Raw genomic sequence first — 21,025 nt, 5'->3', positions numbered from 1 at the left:
GTGCTGCTGCATAATGCAAGTTAATATTAGAAGAGGTCTTTGTCATAGACAGGTGTGGGATCTGGGCATTATGCTATAAAATGTGTGATGCTTCCCTGATAACACGGGGTGGATGAATGACTTTAGTTAGCTATCTACTTAACTGGGAATCACTCACAGACAGACACTACTAGTCATATTTGCTAACGTTAGCTGCGTGCACCCAACACAACGCACTTGGCTTGGAATTGGAAAACGCCTCATCACGCAGTGTTTAAAATGTAACAGCTGAGTGCATTTCTGTACAACGTGCAACTATACGGAACTATAAAAAGTTAGCTAAATACATAATTCTGTCCAGTTAACTCGATACTTTACCAACAACACAGTAGTGACAGCCCAGTCCATAGCTAACTAATGCGGACTGCAGCGACGATGTTTCGAGCTAGCTTGCTAGTTTCCTAGCTGTCAGCTAGCTAGCTGAGAATGTCTTTACTCCTACATTGTTGGTTATTGACGTCTGAACAAGTTGTTCAAACTGGAAATCATAAAATCCCAAATGTTTAGCCAGTTAGCTAGCTTGCTACTAATCTGAATATGTCTTCGTCCATGCCGATGTTAGCAAACGTTAGCTATGGGATGATAGCCTGGTTAGGCAAGCTGACGTATAAATCCTATTGCCACATTTAGTAGCTAGGCATTAGCAAGCGAACAAATCAGTGGGGACATCATTTTCGCAAATAAAACAGTCCCACGTTATACTTCATTTTATTGGAGCATGTAAAATGTAACTAGACTGTATCCTTAAAATGGCCATAAACGAGCTTAGGCCAAGCACCGTACGTAGTTAGCGAGACCTAGCTAGCAACGTTAGCTAGCTATCTATCAAACCCGCCCTCATAAGGAAACAGTGATAAAGAAAACAACGGTTTCCAAAATGAATACCGTAGCTTGCGTTAATTCGCATTCCCTACCTGGTCTGTTATGTTTAGTATTCCCATATCCCAGTCAGTCAGGCCGGAGCTCCTTCATTAGGATCGGATGGAGATGTAGCTAACTGCGATATTTTTTGTTTTATTGTGGTAATTATTCGGGGAAGGATTTGTTCTGCGTCCGTGTATGCTCGCCGTTGTTTATTGCACTGATAGACACAAGTGGTGCGTACTTGAACTGCGGCCGTCGGTAAAAGCTAGTATGTGCAGCACCAGCAGCGACATACAGTGGTCACTTTGAATAGTGCACCACAATCTATCCATAAAATCTGTAAATGTATCAGTTATTCATCATATATTTATTTTTAGTAACGTTGTAACTATATCAGAGACAAAACATATGTCTGCAATGAATATTATACTCTCTAACGTTATCTGTCTTCTTCAAGAAAACTAGCTAGACTAGTTTTTTTTGTGTTAGGCAGATATTTCAGCTTCTTTTTTGGGGGGTTGAGAAAATTAATCTTCTGTAGCAAGATTTACAAAGTGATGAACATAGAAATAGAATGATCATTATATTTCTATGGGGATGAACGCATTTCATTGACAACAAAAAAACAAATGAATGAGTCAGGTGGTTAACTACTACGCAATTTAAGTGGGAGTGGCCTGAATCTGCTCCAAGTCGACAGCAGTGAAGATGGAGGTTTCTAGCCTGTGACTATCAGTGGACCTGACCGGGCAAAGTAATAAGAAGGGCAGAGGAAACTGTTTAATATGTAACTAGGTAAACTGTTATGGCATTTCATTCGATTTAGGCAAGGAGTCGAGCAATGTTAGCTAGGTAGCTAGCAAGCCAAAATCAGCTGATTCTCCTGTCACTAAAATGACACAAAAAATGTCATTTTGATAACATCAGCCAGTTAGGTAGCGCGCATGCTTTACAGAACGTGTGTGTGTTGTGAACAACATTAGCGTGAGCAACAATAGTGGAATCGTCGGTTCGCCTTCAAATTAACATTAACATTTTACATTTTAGTCATTTAGCAGACGCTCTTATCCAGAACGACTTACAGTTAGTGAGTGCATACATTATTATTATTTTTTGTAAAAAAAAAAAAAATCATACTGGCCCCCCGTGGGAAACGAACCCACAACCCTGGCGTTGCAAACGCCATGCTCTACCAACTGAGCTACATCCCTTCCCGCCATTCCTTCCCATACCCTGGACGACGCTGGGCCAATTGTGCGCCTCCCCATGGGTCTCCTGGTCGCGGCCGGCTACGACAGAGCCTGGATTCGAACCAGGATCTCTAGTGGCACAGCTAGCACTGCCATGCAGTGCCTTAGACCATGAGTGGCGCAGGGAATTAAAAGTCCCACATTGAAACATACAAATCAGTAAAAATAGTGGAATCATGCCACAAATCAATCAAATTGTATTTGCCACATGCGCCGAATACAACACCTTACCGTGAAATGCTTACTTACAAGCCCTTAACCAACAATGCAGTTAAATCAAATCAAATCAAATCAAATTTTATTGGTCACATGCGCCGAATACAACAGGTGCAGACATTACAGTGAAATGCTTACTTACAGCCCTTAACCAACAGTGCATTTATTTTAAACAAAAAAAGTAAAAATAAAACAACAACAAAAAAAGTGTTGAGAAAAAAAAGAGCAGAAGTAAAATAAAGTGACAGTAAGGAGGCTATATATACAGGGGGGTACCGTTGCAGAGTCAATGTGCGGGGGCACCGGCTAGTTGAGGTAGTTGAGGTAATATGTACATGTGGGTAGAGTTAAAGTGACTATGCATAAATACTTAACAGAGTAGCAGCAGCGTAAAAAGGATGGGGTGGGGGGGCAGTGCAAATAGTCCGGGTAGCCATGATTAGCTGTTCAGGAGTCTTATGGCTTGGGGGTAGAAGCTGTTGAGAAGTCTTTTGGACCTAGACTTGGCACTCCGGTAAATAAAGAGTTAATAAAATATTTACTAAATAAACTAAAGTTAAAAATATATAATAAGAAGTAATACATTAAAATAACAATAACGAGGCTATATACAGGGGGTACAGGTACTGAGTCAATGTGTGGGGGTACAGGTTAGTAAAGGTAATTTGTACATGTAGGTAGGGGTAAAGTGACTATGCATAGATAATAAACAGCGAGCAGCAGCAGTATAAAAAGAAAGGAGGAGGGGGGTGTTGCAATGTAAATAGTCCGGGTGGCCATTTTATTAATTGTTTAGCAGTCGTATGGCTTGGGGGTATAAGCTGTTAAGGAGCCTTTTGGACCTAGACTTGGCGCTCTGGTACCGCTTGCCGTGCGGTAGCAGTGAGAACAGTCTATGACTTGGGTGACTGGAGTCTTTGACAATTTTTTGGTCCTTCCTCTGACACCGCCTAGTATATACAGTGGGGAAAAAAAGTATTTAGTCAGCCACCAATTGTGCAAGTTCTCCCACTTAAAAAGATGAGAGAGGCCTGTAATTTTCATCATAGGTACACGTCAATTATGACAGACAAATTGAGATTTTTTTCTCTCCAGAAAATCACATTGTAGGATTTTTAATGAATTTATTTGCAAATTATGGTGGAAAATAAGTATTTGGTCACCTACAAACAAGCAAGATTTCTGGCTCTCACAGACCTGTAACTTCTTCTTTAAGAGGCTCCTCTGTCCTCCACTCATTACCTGTATTAATGGCACCTGTTTGAACTTGTTATCAGTATAAAAGACACCTGTCCACAACCTCAAACAGTCACACTCCAAACTCCACTATGGCCAAGACCAAAGAGCTGTCAAAGGACACCAGAAATAAAATTGTAGACCTGCACCAGGCTGGGAAGACTGAATCTGCAATAGGTAAGCAGCTTGGTTTGAAGAAATCAACTGTGGGAGCAACTATTAGGAAATGGAAGACATACAAGACCACTGATAATCTCCCTCGATCTGGGGCTCCACGCAAGATCTCACCCCGTGGGGTCAAAATGATCACAAGAACGGTGAGCAAAAATCCCAGAACCACACGGGGGGACCTAGTGAATGACCTGCAGAGAGCTGGGATCAGTAACACACTACGCCGCCAGGGACTCAAATCCTGCAGTGCCAGACGTGTCCCCCTGCTTAAGCCAGTACATGTCCAGGCCCGTCTGAAGTTTGCTAGAGTGCATTTGGATGATCCAGAAGAGGATTGGGAGAATGTCATATGGTCAGATGAAACCAAAATAGAACTTTTTGGTAAAAACTCAACTCGTCGTGTTTGGAGGACAAAGAATGCTGAGTTGCATCCAAAGAACACCATACCTACTGTGAAGCATGGGGGTGGAAACATCATGCTTTGGGGCTGTTTTTCTGCAAAGGGACCAGGACGACTGATCCGTGTAAAGGAAAGAATGAATGGGGCCATGTATCGTGAGATTTTGAGTGAAAACCTCCTTCCATCAGCAAGGGCATTGAAGATGAAACGTGGCTGGGTCTTTCAGCATGACAATGATCCCAAACACACCGCCCGGGCAACGAAGGAGTGGCTTCGTAAGAAGCATTTCAAGGTCCTGGAGTGGCCTAGCCAGTCTCCAGATCTCAACCCCATAGAAAATCTTTGGAGGGAGTTGAAAGTCCGTGTTGCCCAGCGACAGCCCCAAAACATCACTGCTATAGAGGAGATCTGCATGGAGGAATGGGCCAAAATACCAGCAACAGTGTGTGAAAACCTTGTGAAGACTTACAGAAAACGTTTGACCTGTGTCATTGCCAACAAAGGGTATATAACAAAGTATTGAGAAACTTTTGTTATTGACCAAATACTTATTTTCCACCATAATTTGCTAATAAATTCATAAAAAATCCTACAATGTGATTTTCTGGAGAAAAAAAATCTCATTTTGTCTGTCATAGTTGACGTGTACCTATGATGAAAATTACAGGCCTCTCTCATCTTTTTAAGTGGGAGAACTTGCACAATTGGTGGCTGACTAAATACTTTTTTCCCCCACTGTAGGTCCTGGATGGGAGGAAGCTTGTCCCCAGTGATGTACTGGGCCATACGCACTACCCTCTGTAGCGCCTTACAGTCGGATGCCGAGCAGTTGTCATACCAGGCGGTGATGCTACCGGTCAGGACGCTCTCGATGGTGCAGCTGTATAACTTTTTGAGAATCTGTGGACCCATGCCAAATCTTCTCAGTCTCCTGAGGGGGAAAAGGTGTTGTTGTGCCCTCTTCACGACTGTCTTGGTGTGTTTAGACCATGATAGGTTGTTGGTGATGTGGACACCAAGGAACTTGAAACTCTCAACCCACTCCAATACAGCCCTGTCGATGTGAATGGGGGCGTGTTCGGCCCTCCTTTTCCGGAAGTCCACGATCAGCTCCTTTGTCTTGATCACGTTGAGGGAAAGGATGTTGTCCTGGCACCACACTGCCAGGTCTCTGACCTCCTCCCTATAGGCTGTCTCATCGTTGTCGGTGAAAAGGCCAACCACCGTTGTGTCGTAAGCAAACTTAATGATGGTGTTGGAGTCGTGCTTGGCCACGCAGTCGTGGGTGAATAGGGAGTACAGGAGGGGACTAAGCAAGCACCCCTGAGGGGCCCCAGTGTTGAGGATCAGCATGGCAGATGTGTTGTTGCCTACCCTTACTACCTGGGGGCGGCCTGTCAGGATGTCCAGGATCCAGTTGCAGAGGGAGGTGTTTAGTCCCAGGGTCCTTAGCTTAGTAATGAGCTTTGTTGGCACCATGGTGTTGAACACTGAGCTGTAGTCAATGAACAGCATTCTCACATAGGTGTTCCTTTTGTCCAGGTGGGAAAGGGCAGTGTGGAGTGTGATTGAGATTGTGTCATCTGTGGATCTGTTGGGGCGGTATGCAAATTGGAGTTGGTCTAGGGTGTCTGGGATAATGGTGTTGATGTGAGCCATGACCAGCCTTTCAAAGCACTTCATGGCTACAGACGTGAGTGCTATGGGTCAGTAGTCATTTAGGTATTACAGACTCAGACAAGGAGAGGTCGTTCTTAAAAATGCAGTGTTGGTTAAGGGCTTGTAAGTAAGCATTTCACTGTAAGGTCTACACCTGTTGTATTCGACGCATGTGACAAATCACATTTGATTTGAATGACGAGGATTTGGGCCTGATCTCAGAGAAGCAGTATCACGTCGGACTCATTAAAGAAAGAAATCTTCGTCCAGTTCAAGGTGAGTAATCGCTGTTCTGATATCCAGAAGCTCTGTCCGGTCATAAGAGACAGTAGCAGCAACATTATGTACACAATAAGTTACAAACAATAGACTAGTCATTGCTAAACAAGTTTGGAATGTTATATAAATTGAACAAAATACAATAATTACTTAATTTGACAAGTAAAAAATCTGTTGAAATCGCAATGGGTGTATTAGATTAAATAATTGGATTGGGGCAGATTTATATTCCAATGTACAGCCTTACCTTTTGGATCTTGGGTCCATGAAATGGGGAATCAGGCAGAGTATGTGAGCGGAGCATGCCCAATTTGAGCGGAGCGAGATTCCCAAAGGCATGCCCGGCCCAGCATGCGTTTGTAGTTTACTTGTGTGCTGCTATAGCCCCTTGCTTTAGCTACTGTCATGGAGTTCGCTAAATATTTTCATAAAGAAACTGATAGAACACACAGGTGCTAAATCAAGGTGACTTCCAAAGATGACGACCAAGAGCAAGAGAGGGAGTGCAGTGATGTAGTGTCCACAACTAAAGAATCATTGTGGAATCTGAAAAGACACGTATCCCGAAAGCATGATTGTGTACATCCAGTCATCCAAGGTACCGGTACCCCCTGTATGTAGCCTCTTTATTTTTATTTTATTGTTACTTTTTATTAAAATTTTTACTTTAGTTTATTTAGTAAATATTTTCTTAACTCTATTTCTTGAACTGCATTGTTGTTTAAGGGCTTGTAAATAAGCATTTCACGGTAAGGTGACACCTGTTGTATTCGGCGCATGTGACAAATACAATTTGATTTGAATTGATTTTGGCCCAATAGGCCTGGCATATTCCCACTTTCAAGGAGCTTTCCATTTTGATTGGGTTATTTTGCCTAAAAACCTTTAGGCCTACCTATAAAAATAAGAAATAAAAAATAAGAAATAAAAAACAACTCTGCATCTCTGCCCAGCCTGGCAAGAGTGGCCAAAGGGTGTTTAGCATCCCCAGTGGCTCTGCAAGTGTGGAGAGGATATTCTCCGCTGTTGGCCTGCTCTCCAGGCAACATCGCATGAGCCTAAAGCCACAGACTGGCCAAACTCCTGTTTCTAAAAATGAATTCTAAAAATGAATTCAAAGGCACTAATAAGTCATTTTTCATTTAGTTTGTATTTAATTCTAAGTAAGTCACAGCCTATATGCACAATCTATAGACTATAATGATTTAATACTACGAAATGTCGTTTAAATGCTGAGCCCTACCAGCCTATTGTGTCGCACTCGCAAATGCTTCACAATGTATTTCTTTGTAGGCTATAGCCTTGAAATAACCCAATTTTTCCAGCCTTTGGAAAAAAATAAAAAAATAATAATAATAATATAGCCTAAATAATAAATGTTAGTACCTTCTTAGGCTCCCTGTCTGGCTCCTGACCTATTTAGAGTGTTTATGTGCTGTTTAATATGACATGTAGCCTATTTGAAATTATGTGCGCTTCTTACATTCACCTTTTCATGTTTATTCAAATATTTTTCATTCAAATACATATGGTTTGGTTTCAATACTTCAAAACCAAATGGTAGGTCCTGGTAGTAAAAAAAAAAATCGATGGGTGTTGGTTAAGGCCAGGAGCAGTGTGCAAGCACCGCTCCATGAGCGATGAGCGGGATTTCCAACTGCTCAACTCCGCTCACATGCTCTGGTATCAGCCTACTCAGTGACAGTTAACACAATTATTAGCGTCGTAGCTCTTATTGCAGGATGATGGCGCTGCTGTGGATAGCTGCCGTCTTATGGGTTCCTGACCAATTCTGCTATTTTATGTTTTTTTTACGCTGATCGTAATATTTTTTTACATAATATTTCTGCCATTTCCTATGACCGAAAACAGCTTCTGGACATAAGAACAGCAATCACCAACCTCGATTTGGATGAAGATTTCTTCTTCAAAGAGTCGGCAGCTGTGGATGTACTGCTCATTCCGGACCAGGCCCTAATCTGTGGGAGAGAGGAAGAGATGTCAAAAGAGAGGCAAACTAGTGGGCTTCCTGGTGAGACTAAAGCGCCTCTACCCTCCGTTCTAATGGCAAACGTACAATCACTTGAGAACAAGCTGGATGAGCTCTGTTCGAGACTATCCTATCAACGGGACCTGATGAACTGTAATATCCTATGTTTCTCAGAGTCGTGGCTGAACAAGGACATGGATAATATACTTCTAGCTTTTTTTTCTATGCATCGTCAAGACCAAACGGCACCTTCGGGTAAGGTTAATGGGGAGGTGTGTGTCTCTTTGTTAACAACAGCTGGTGCGCAATCTCTAATGCTAAGGAAGTCTTGAGGTTTTGCTCGCCTGAGTTAGACTACCTCATGATAAGCCGCAGACCATACTATTTACAGAGAGAGTTTTCATCTATATTTTTCGTAGCTGTCTATTTACCACGACAAACCGATGCTGGCACTAAGACCGCTCGCACCAGAGGCTCCGATCCTAGTGGTCGGTGATTTTAATGCAGGGAAACTGAAGTCCATCTTACCTCATTTTTAGCAGCATGTCACCTGTGAAACTACAGGTGAGAACTCTAGATGACCTTTATCCACACACAGAGATGCATACAAAGCTCTCCCTTGCCCTCCATTTGCCAAATCTGACCATAACTCTTTCCTCCTGATTCCTGCTTACGAGCAAAAACTCAAACGGGAAGTACCAGTGACGCGCTCAATATGGAAGTGGTCTGATGAAACGGATGCTAAGCTACAGGACTGTTTCTCTAGCACAGACTGGAATATGTTCCGGGATTCTTCCGATAACATACATATCCCAACCAGAAGCCATGGATTACAGGTAACATCCGCACAGAGCTAAAGGCTAGAGCTACCGTTTTCAAGAAGCAAGACAGTAATCCGGACGCTTATAAGAAATCCCGCTAATACCTCCGACGAGCCATCAAACAGTCAAAACGTCAATACAGGACTAAGATTGAATCCTACTACGTTGGCGCTGAGGCTCGTCTGACGTGGCAGGGCTTGCAAACTATCACGGATTACAAAGGAAAACCCAGCTGCGAGCTGCGCAGTGACGCAAACTTACCAGACAAGCAAAATTCCTTCTATGCTCGCTTTGAGGCAAGCAACACTGAACCATGCATGAGAGCACCAGCCGTTCCGGACAGCTGTGTGCTCTTTCTCTCCGTAGCCGATGTGAGTAAGACCTTTCAACAGCTTAACATTCCTGTGGGGCCAGATGGATTACCAGGATGTGTACACCGAGCATGTGCTGATCAGCTGGCAAGTGTGTTTACTGACATTTTCAACCTCTTCCTGACCCATACTGTAATACCTACATATTTCAAGCAGACCACTATAGTCTCTGTGCCCAAGAATGCCAAGGTAACCTGCCTAAATGACTACCGCCCCGTAGCCCTCACATCTGTAGCCATGAAATGCTTTGAAAGGCTGGTCATGGCTCACATCACACCATCATCCCAGACACCCTGGACCCACTCCAATTCTCATACCGCCCCAACAGATCCACAGATGACGCAATCTCTATTGCACTCCACACTGCCCTCTCCCACCTGGACAAGAGAAACACCTACGTGAGAATGTTGTTAATTGACAATATCTCAGCGTTCAACACAGTGGTGATTTTAGCATGTACATTTTGGGTGTGGGTGGGATGCATGCCAGCAAAGCCACTACACAACACTTAACAATACATTAATTGCACTATAACGGTGACAAATGGTACCCACAATCTGTTAGGGGTTACATAAAGTCGTCCCAACACCTTACTGCTGCTACACCTGGCGATCAGCGGAGCCTTGTCTGGCAGCGAAACAGTTCATTCAGCCTCATTTACTGCCATTAAAAAAAACATAGCTGATATGGCTGACTTGCTTAAACAAATATGGTTTCTACTGACAATTGAGATGTACAAATTATGGCATAAGGGGATGACGAGCGGATAAGAGGCAATCCGTAATTTCGATTAAGCCATTAATGAGTGAGCTAGGACGGACGTAGTCAATATAACTATTTGTTCAGCACTTTTGAAATGTACATCGACAAAATTCAAAACATTGGCCGTTCTTACAGTATTCTCCCTGTACACCAAGTCAGAACCGTAGGATAAATAAAGGGGGCTTATAAGCAGACAATGAAAGCTCTTACAATATTCGATGAGGACATTTCTCTAAAACAGGCTATAGGCTACATGTGCACCACCAAGTCAGAACAGTAGGCTAAATTATGAGGGGAAAAGGGACCAAATTATTAGGGTGAGGCACATGGGCTACTAACAGCTTACTACACAACATACACTTAGTATTACTTTCTTAGCTACAGTATACATATCTGCCCACGTTCACCTCCAACGCGCCGTGCGTCGTCAGAAGGCCAACGCTGACCGCCACCGCAGTGAGGCCCCCGTCTTTGTACCGGGGGATCGGGTCTGGCTCTCGACCCGGAATCTGCCCCTCCGCCTGCCCTGCCGGAAGCTGAAACCGCGGTTTGTGGGGCCGTTCAAAGTCCTGAGGAGAGTCAACAAGGTCACATATAGGTTATTACTTCCCCCTGATTACCGTATTAGCCCCTCGTTTCATGTGTCTCTCCTCAGGCCGGTGGTAGCTGTTCCGCTTCAGGAGTCTGAGGTGCGGGAGGTCCCTCCACCTCCTCTGGACATCGAGGGGGCCCTGGCATACTCGGTCCGTTCCATCCTGGATTTGAGGCGTCGGGTGGGGGGCCTTCAGTACCTCGTGGAGTGGAAGGGGTACGGTCCGGAGGAACGGTGCTGGGTCCCGGTGAGGGATATCCTCGATTCCTCCATGTTACGGGATTTCCACCGTCGCCATCCAGCTCGCCCTGCTCCGCGTCCTCCTGGCCGTCCCCGAGGCCAGGGTCGGTGCGCTGCTGGAGCCGCGCGTCAAGGGGGGGGGGGGGTTTGTCACGACTTCCGCCGAGGCTGCCTCCCCTCCTTGTTCGGGCAGGTTTCGGCGTTCGTCGTCACCGGCTTACTAGCTGCTGCCGATCCATTTATCATCACTCCACTTGTCTTGTCTAATTAATCACACACACCTGGTCCTTAGCCCCAATTAGTAATTGTATAAGTGTTCCCTCTGCTTCCTTGTCTGTGTGGTTGGTTGATTGTAGTGAGCTGTGTGTAGCTCGGTTGAGCTACCCTTACCTTGTTGTTGCCAGGGTAGATATTTCCCCTGTGCCTGAGTTTTGTTGTCACATGCTTGCGCAACTGTTTATCGACGGAATAAACTCTTTGGATGCGTTTTACTCTCCTGCGCCTGACTCCTTCTATCACACGCATCACAGATTCCTTTTTTCCCCAATGCATTTCTCTGGGCTATAGTATTAAAGGCCAAATTCAATATTTTATCAAATAGTTTTTAAACATATTTGTTTGATACTTCAAGGGGGTGATTGAAAGGCTGGAGTACTGCTGAAAGGTGTGGGAGGAATCTTCTGTAGTAATTGATCAGTCCAGTGAAAGATCTCACTTCTGTCACATTTTGCGGTTGTGGTGCCTATACCACTGCATCGATTTTGTCCTGTGTTTTGTGCAATCCATTGCGGTCAATTTCATGTCCACAGAAGACAATCTTGTCTTTGAAGAACTCACAATTCTGTAAGTTTGCCTGTAGTCCGTACTCTTTCAGTCTTCTCAGGACTTCTTCCAGGTTAGCCAGGTGCTCTTTGTCTATGCGTCCTCTTATGATCATGTCATCCAGGATTCACTGGGTTCCTGGGATTCCTTGCAAAATCTGGTCAATAGTTTGTTGCCAAATGGCTGGGGCCGTTGCAATGCCAAAAACCAGATGGTTATACCCGTATAGACCTTTGTGTGTGTTTATTGTCAGGTACTATTTGGAGCTCTTTTCAACCGGTAGCTGCAGGTAAGCCTGTTTCAGGTCGATTTTACTGAAGTGTTTCCCACCAGCTAGTGCAGCAAAGATGTCATCCAGATGTGGCAGGGGGTATTGGTCCACATGCAACATTGAATTCACAGTTACCTTGAAGTCCCCACACATTCTAACTGACCTGTTTTTCTTTACAATAAGAACAATGGGTGTTGCCCATTCGCTTCTGTCCACTTTCGTCAGGATCCCTGTACCCTGCAAGCGATCGATTTCCGCTTCCACCTTTGGTCTCAGGGAGTATGGAACAGATCTGGCTTTGCAGAATTTTGGGGTTGCATCATCTCTCAGTACGAGTTTGGCTGTGAAGCCTTTTACTGTTCCCATCTGATCACTGAAAATTGTGTCATATTTCTTCAGCAAGTGTTCTAGTGTTTGGTCTTTAGGCTGGGACGTGTGGAGCATTTTCAAGTCACACCAGTTCAGCTTTATTGTCACGAATTCAGCCGAGGCTGCTCCTCCTCCTTGCTCGGGCAGGCTTCGGCGTTCGTCGTCACCGGAGTACTAGCTGCCACCGATCTATGTTTCTGTGTTCTACTTGTTAGTCTGTATTGCACACACCTGGTTCCAATTACGATAATAGTTTCCCTATTTTACCTTCTGGTTCCCTCATGGTGTTGTGCGTGATGTTCATTGTTTTGTTGTCATTAACATGTGAGTCTGTATTTTCTTCCCTGCATGGAAGATATGTTTATTTACTTGTGACAAGTAAAGTACGTCGTTGACTAAGTTCTGTGTCCTGCGCCTGACTCCGTCCTACCGCTTTACACTGACGCATGACAGAATCACGCACCATTATGGAGTCAGCAGGTACATTCATTCCTCCAGGATCAGTGGATGAACGCATCCAGCAGCACTCAACCATGCTACAGACTCTTGGCACAGCCATGGATCGAGTGGTACAGACTATGGAGCGATGGGAGAGGTTTTTTTTTCTACACCTCCTTCCACTACTATTCACTCCATACCGCTGTCCACCCCTTCACCATCTGTATCCAGTGGGATTCGGCTCTCGCTCCCGAGGGCATATGATGGAACAGCTGCCGGGTGCCAGGGGTTTCTGCTCCAGGTGGAGCTCTACCTGGCAACCATCCACCCGGCTCCCTCGGGATACGAGATCGTGTCTGCCCTCATCTCCTGTCTGTCGGGGAAAGCGCTCAAGTGGGCCAACGCTGAGTGGGGAGGAATAGATGCAGCATTGGTGCTCTATGAAGATTTCACCCGCTGTTTCCGGACGGTATTTGATCATCCACCGGAGGGGAGAGCGGCGGGGGAACGGTTGTTCCACCTCAGACAGGGGAAGAGGAGCGCACAGGACTTCGCACTGGACTTCAGGACCTTGGCAGCCAGCGCGGGATGGAATGAGAGGGCCCTGATCGACCATTACCGATGCAGCCTACGGGAGGACGTTCGTCGGGAGCTGGCCTGCAGGGACACCACCCTTAACCTGGACCAGCTGGTAGATTTATCGATACGACTGGATAACCTGTTGGCCACCCGCGGACGTCCAGATCAGGGTCCGTCCAGTCCATTCCCCAGCACTTCCGACCCTACACTGATGGAGCCCGGAGGTGCTGATCTAAGGGTGACCGGAAGGGGGGCTGTTTCCTGCACCAACTGTGGCCGCAGAGGACACACTGCTGGTCGGTGCTGGAAAGGGTCCTCAGGGAGTCGAGGCGGCAGGCAGGGCACTGGTGGACCATCCCAGGTGATTAGGCACCCGACTCACCCAGAGCTCCCTGTTGCGCACATGTGTGTTCACGTAGAATTTCCGGAGTTTTCCCCGCATTCCCAGCATAAGGCGCTCGTAGATTCAGGCGCAGCTGGGAATTTTATGGACCGTCTATTTGCACATAGATGTGCCTGTTGATGTGCCCTTCCCTATACATGCCTTAGATAGTCGCCCTTTAGGGTCAGGCCTGATTAGTGAGGTCACAGCTCCACTCTGGATGAAAACGCAGGAGGGTCATGAGGAGAGAATTAGTCTCTTCCTGATCGATTCTCCTGCGTTTCCAGTGGTGTTGGGGCTTCCCTGGTTAGCCTCTCATGACCCCAATATTTCGTGGCAACAGAGGGCTCTCAAGGGATTGTTTTGTTGTCATTGACATGTGAGTCGGTATTTTCTTCCCTGCGTGGAAGATATGTTTATTTACTTGTGACAAGTAAAGTACGTCGTTAAGTTCTGTGTCCTGCGCCTGACTCCGTCCTACCGCTACACACTGACGCATTACATTTATTTTGGACAGCCATTCCCTGCCAAATAATGGGGGGCCAGTTCCAGGCACCACATACAGCTGTAACTGTTGTGTTTGCTCCCCATAACTCACTCTGACCTGCAATGCCCCCATTGGGCTCAATCTCTCCTGAGTATGTCTTCAGCAACACATTTGTTTTCTTCATCTTGATAGCCTTGAAGTGCTCATAGTAGACAGTAGTGGAAATTATAGACACTGTAGATCCTGTGTCCAGCTCCATTTTGAGGGGTTTGCCTTTGATTTCTGGTGTAACCCATATTATGCTACTGCTGGGAGAAGTCACTGTGTGTAACTCCATTGTACCAAATAATTGTTTATCTAAATCACTACCACTGTTCTCTGCTAGTGCATTCACAGACCCTTTCATTTTCTCAGTTTTCCTGTTGTGACTGTATTTTGCTCTGCATGCTCTTTGAATGTGCTCCCTTCTATTGCATTTGAGACACATTTTTGTCTTTGAAACGGCAGTCCTCTGCTCTGTGACCATCTCTATCATACCTGTCGCTACGGGGGCACTGTCGGCTGCGTGAACTTGTGCAGAGAAGTTTGTGAGAGGAGGTCAGTATTTATTTTACTTTGCAACTCAATTGCATATTTGGTCGCGATTTCCATAGCTACAGCAATTTCAATAGCCTTTGCAAAAGTGAGATCTGATTCTGTGAGCTAACGTTTCTTAATGTGTTCATGTTTCAGTCCACAAACTAATCTATCCCTTAATGTGTCATTTAGGTTTTCTCCAAACTGGCTCAGACAGTTTTTTCAACTCTGCTACATATGTCCTAACAACCTCCCACTCATTCTGGTTTCTCTTGTGGAAACGAAAACATTCCGCGATGAGGAGTGGCTTAGGTGATACAGTGGGGAAAAAAGTATTTAGTCAGCCACCAATTGTGCAAGTTCTCCCACTTAAGAAGATGAGAGAGGCCTGTAATTTTCATCATAGGTACACGTCAACTATGACAGACAAATTGAGAGAAGAAAATCCAGAAATCCAGATTTTTTATGAATTTATTTGCAAATTATGGTGGAAAATAAGTATTTGGTCACCTACAAACAAGCAAGATTTCTGGCTCTCACAGACCTGTAACTTCTTCTTTAAGAGGCTCCTCTGTCCTCCACTCGTTACCTGTATTAATGGCACCTGTTTGAACTTGTTATCAGTATAAAAGACACCTGTCCACAACCTCAAACAGTCACACTCCAAACTCCACTATGGCCAAGACCAAAGAGCTGTCAAAGGACACCAGAAACAAAATTGTAGACCTGCAACAGGCTGGGAAGACTGAATCTGTAATAGGTAAGCAGCTTGGTTTGAAGAAATCAACTGTGGGAGCAATTATTAGGAAATGGAAGACATACAAAACCACTGATAATCTCCCTCGATCTGGGGCTCCACGCAAGATCTCACCCCGTGGGGTCAAAATGATCACAAGAACGGTGAGCAAAAATCCCAGAACCACACGGGGGGACCTAGTGAATGACCTGCAGAGAGCTGGGACCAAAGTAACAAAGCCTACCATCAGTAACACACTATGCCGCCAGGGACTCAAATCCTGCAGTGCGAGACGTGTCACCCTGCTTAAGCCAGTACATGTTCAGGCCCGTCTGAAGTTTGCTAGAGTGCATTTGGATGATCCAGAAGAGGATTGGGAGAATGTCATATGGTCAGATGAAACCAAAATAGAACTTTTTGGTAAAAACTCAACTCGTCGTGTTTGGAGGACAAAGAATGCTGAGTTGCATCCAAAGAACACCATACCTACTGTGAAGCATGGGGGTGGAAACATCATGCTTTGGGGCTGTTTTTCTGCAAAGGGACCAGGACAACTGATCCGTGTAAAGGAAAGAATGAATGGGGCCATGTATCGTGAGATTTTGAGTGAAAACCTCCTTCCATCAGCAAGGGCATTGAATATGAAACGTGGCTGGGTCTTTCAGCATGACAATGATCCCAAACACACCGCCCGGGCAACGAAGGAGTGGCTTCGTAAGAAGCATTTCAAGGTCCTGGAGTGGCCTAGCCAGTTTCCAGATCTCAACCCCATAGAAAATCTTTGGAGGGAGTTGAAAGTCCGTGTTGCCCAGCGACAGCCCCAAAACATCACTGCTCTAGAGGAGATCTGCATGGAGGAATGGGCCAAAATACCAGCAACAGTGTGTGAAAACCTTGTGAAGACTTACAGAAAATGTTTGACCTGTGTCATTGCCAACAAAAGGTATATAACAAAGTATTGAGAAACTTTTGTTATTGACCAAATACTTATTTTCCACCATAATTTGCAAATAAATTCATAAAAAATCCTACAATGTGATTTTCTGGATTTTCTTTCCTCATTTTGTCTGTCATAGTTGACGTGTACCTATGATGAAAATTACAGGCCTCTCTCATCTTTTTAAGTGGGAGAACTTGCACAATTGGTGGCTGACTAAACTCTTTTTCCCCACTGTAGGTGATTTTGCAATATCTCCACAATCTCCGTAAATGTTTTATTGGAGGGCTTCAGAGGGCCAATCAAACTCAACAACGCTGGTACTCTCTTGTTATCAGCAATGTCGTTTGCAATGAAGTACTGTTCCAGTCGTTCAATGTAAGTTGCCCAGTTTTCTTGCGTGTCATCAAACACTTCTATTTTCCCGATGCTAGCCATTTTCTTTACCTCCGGCTCTGCGGGTCTTTGATCTGCCACCTCGTTCTCGTCAGCACTCCCCTCGTCATCACTGCTTGCTAGCTGCTGTGTTACAGGGTTAAAATCTTCCTCTCTTTCTACGAGCTCCATCTGCATTTGTGATGCACACTGTAGGTAATCATCCTCGTCGCCATTGTAGTGTCTTAGCTCTTATTACTAATGGATATAATAAGAAAGACTCAGAATACAAGGAAGTGAACTGGAGATTCACATTTACTAAAGCTAGTTAGTACAAGAATAACAGAGCAACACTGCACATGACCAAAGGCGCTCCGTTCTTAAAAGGGACATCCGTAATTAACAGAACATAACATTCTTAATGCAAAAGATGATGTGGTCTGATGAGACAAAAATGTAACTCTTTGGCCTGAATGCAAAGTATTATGTCTGGAGAACCAGGAACAGCCCATCACCCTTCTAACACCATCCCTACCGTGAAGCATGGTGGTGGAGACTGGTAAGGACAGAGGGAACAATGAATGGAACCAAATACAGGCAAATCCTTGAGATGAGAACCTGCTTCAGAGTGCAAATGACCTTAGACTGGGGCAAAGACTTACGTTCCAACAGTACAATGACCCCAAGCATACAGCCAAAGCAATGCTGTAATGGCTTCAGAACAAGAATGTGAGAGTCCTTGAGTGGCCCAGCCAAAGCCCAGACTTGAATCCCATTGAAAATCTGTGGAAAGACTTGAAGATTGCTGTACACCACCACTCCCCATCTAACTTAACAGAGTTTGAGAAAATCTGCAAGGAAGAATGGGAGAAAACCTCCATATCAAGATGTACAAAGCTGATGCAGACATACCCAAGACAACTCAAAGCTGTAATCACCACCAAAGGTGCTTCTGGAAAGTATTGACTCGGGTGTGAATACTTATGTAAATTAGAGATTTTTGTATTTAATTTACAATCAATTTGCTAAAATTTCTAAAAACATGTTTTCACTCTGTCATTATTGTGTGTAGATTGGTGAGCAAAAAAAAAGTTAACGCTGTAACAATGTGGAATAAGTCAAGGGGTATGAATACTTTCTGAAGGCATTATATATAAATATATAATACAACAACTATAGCATGTTCTGTAGTGTAACCTAATGTACAGTGCATTCGGAAAGTATTCAGACCCCTTCCCTTTTTCCACATTTTGTCACGTTACAGCATTATTCTAAAAATGATTAAATAAAAATGCTCCCTCATCAATCTACACACAATACCCCATAATGACAAAGCGAAAACAGTTTTTTTGAAATCTTTGCAAATGTATTAAAAATAAAAAACAGATAAAAAGATACCTTATTTACATAAGTATTCAGGCCCTTTGCTATGAGACTCGAAATTGAGCTCAGGTGCATCCTGTTTCCATTGATCATCCTTGAGATGTTTCTACAACTTGATTGGAGTCCACCTGTGGTAAATTCAATTGATTGGACATGATTTGGAAAGGCACACACGTGTCTATATAAGGTCCCACAGTTGACAGTGCATGTCAGAGCAAAAACCAAGCCATGAGGTCGGAGGAATTGTCCGTAGAGCTGAGAGAGGATTGTGTTTGCACAGATCTGGGGAAGTGTACCAAAAACTAATCTGCAGCATTGAAGGTCACCAAGAACACAGTGGCCTCCATCATTCTTAAATGAAAGAAGTTTGGAACCACCAAGACTCTTCCTAGAGCTGGCCGCCCGGCCAAACTAAGCAATCGGGGGAGAAGGGCCTTGGTCAGGGAGGTGACCAAGAACCTGATGCTCACTCTGACAGATGGGAGAACCTTCCAGAATGACAACCATCTCTACAGTACTCCACCAATCAGGCCTTTATGGTAGAGTGGCCAGACGGAAGCCACTCCTCAGTAAAAACACATAACAGCCCACTAGGAGTTTGCCAAAAGGCACCCGAAGGACTCTCAGACCATGAGAAACAAGATTCTGTGGTCTGATGAAACCAAGATTGAACTCTTTGGCCTGAATGCCAAGCGTCACGTCTGGAGGAAAGATGGCACCATCCCTACGGTGAAGCATGGTGGTGGCAGCATCATGCTGTGGGGATGTTTTTCAGCGGCAGGGACTGCGAGACTAGTCAGGATCGAGGGAAAGATGAACGGAGCAAAGTACAAAGAGATCCTTGATGAAATCCTTCTCCAGAGCGCTCAGGACCTCAGACTGGGGAAAGGTTCACCTTCCAACAGGACAACAACCCTAAGCACATAATGCAAAGACAATGCAGGAGTGGCTTCGGGACAAGTGTCTGAATGTCCTTGAGTGGCCCAGCCAGAGCCCGGACCTGAACCCGATCGAACATCTCTGGAGAGACCTGAAAATAGCTGTGCAGCGACGCTCCCCATCCAACCTGACAGAGCTTGAGAGGATCTGCAGAGAAGAATGGTATAAACTCCCCAAATACAGGTGTGCCAAGCTTGTTGCGTCATACCCAAGAAGACTTGAGGCTGTAATCGCTGCTAAAGGTGCTTCAACAAAGTACTGAGTAATATTGATCCATTTTAGAATAAGGCTATAATGTAACAAAATGAGGAAAAAGTCAAGGGGTCTGAATACTTTCCGAATGCACTGTATGTTATTCTGTCATTACAGAGGTGAAGTGGAATGGTCAAACAGAGGGGAGGATGTTCTCCGCGTTTCTCTCCCTCTAACAAGATGTTAGACCTGGCCTTACCTGGTGCACAACCTGGAAGGGGACACACACACTCACCGGGCCAATCCCAAATTGTCCTCTAAATCCTGCACCCTATGCACTTGTGGAGATCTGAGAGGATTTGATTGGTATAGGCAATATGGTCTAACTTCCATCTAGGGTGGCAAGGTGGACCTATTATAATATTGCTTACACCTGTCAATCTCAGATCTCCACAAATTCGTAGGGCGTAGAGTTTAGAGGACAATTTGGGATTGGCCCTGTGAGTGTGTGTGTGCATGATGATTTGGGATTGGGCCATTCTTACACTCTCACACGCTCAGTCACTGTTTCAGGGCCAGGATGTTCTCTGCATCTCCCTCTGTATTTCTCTATTTGTCTGTCCTAGTTAACAGGATGTTAGACCTGGCCTTACCTAGTGAAACCTGGAAGGGGACACACACACACTCACCGGGCCAATCTCAAATTGTCCCCTACACCCTATGTACTTGTGGAGATCTTACAGCATTTGATTGGTATAAGCATTATGGTGTAACTTCCATCTAGAGGGCCAAGGTGGACCTATTATCATATTGCTTACACCTGTCAAATCATCTCATACAAGTTAATAGGGTTTAGGGGATGATTTGGGATTGGGCCATTCTTAAACATTTACTGATATCCTCCTCTTACTTTTTCGCTGAGGGCATCAGGATGTTTGTTTACCTGGCTCCACTTCTGAGACACCACACGCCCACTGCTATTGTGTATTGTTATGCATTTACATGCTCTACTCTATTACTATTAAACGTTTGCTCTACTCTACTACTATTAAACGTTTAAACTGATTATTTTGTCTAATTTGTTTTGTATTACCTAGATAAATGTCCTCTCACTAAACGTAATCACTACGCGTCAATGGTTTGTTGGTTTTTGTTTGAAAGCTTATTAACAAGAAAGGTCAGCACTCACACTCAGGTATTTGCAGTGGTCATCACTGTTTATTTTCAAATTAAAACACTTTATACATGGGGCTACAACATACAGTTGAAGTCGGAAGTTTACATACACTTAGGTTGGAGTCATTAAAACTTGTTTTTCAACCACTTTACCAATTTCTTGTTAACAAACTATAGTTTTGGCAAGTCGGTTAGGACATCTACTTTGTGCATGACACAAGTAATTTTTCCAACAATTGTTTATAGACAGATTATTTCACTTATAATTCACTGTATCACAATTCCAGTGGGTCAGAGGTTTACATACACTAAGTTGACTGTGCCTTTAAACAGCTTAGAAAATTCCAGAAAATTGTGTCATGGCTTTAGAAGCTTCTGATAGGCTAATTGACATCATTTGAGTCAATTGGAGGTGTACCTGTGGATGTATTTCAAGGCCTACCTTCAAACTCAGTGCCTCTTTGCTTGACATC

The 21,025-nt window shown here is 44.5% G+C and overlaps 1 protein-coding gene across 1 annotated transcript in view; it reads right to left on the bottom strand.

Moving 5' to 3' along the window:
• Positions 1-1,122, bottom strand: part of LOC311134384 (serine/threonine-protein phosphatase 6 regulatory ankyrin repeat subunit C-like) — a gene marked incomplete at its 3' end in the record, with an annotated part of 45,065 nt that extends 43,943 nt beyond the window's left edge. The window contains exon 1 of the mRNA XM_084168049.1: positions 954-1,122. Within this exon, the coding sequence (XP_084024175.1) occupies positions 954-980 (27 nt within the window). The 5' untranslated portion in view covers positions 981-1,122. The remainder of the gene's footprint in view (positions 1-953) is intronic.
• Positions 1,123-21,025: the final 19,903 nt, after the last annotated feature.

Source organism: Coregonus lavaretus (assembly GCF_964263955.1).
Source record: "Coregonus lavaretus genome assembly, chromosome: 8".
Taxonomy (NCBI): domain Eukaryota; kingdom Metazoa; phylum Chordata; class Actinopteri; order Salmoniformes; family Salmonidae; genus Coregonus; species Coregonus lavaretus.
This window is presented reverse-complemented; position numbering and strand designations above follow the sequence as displayed.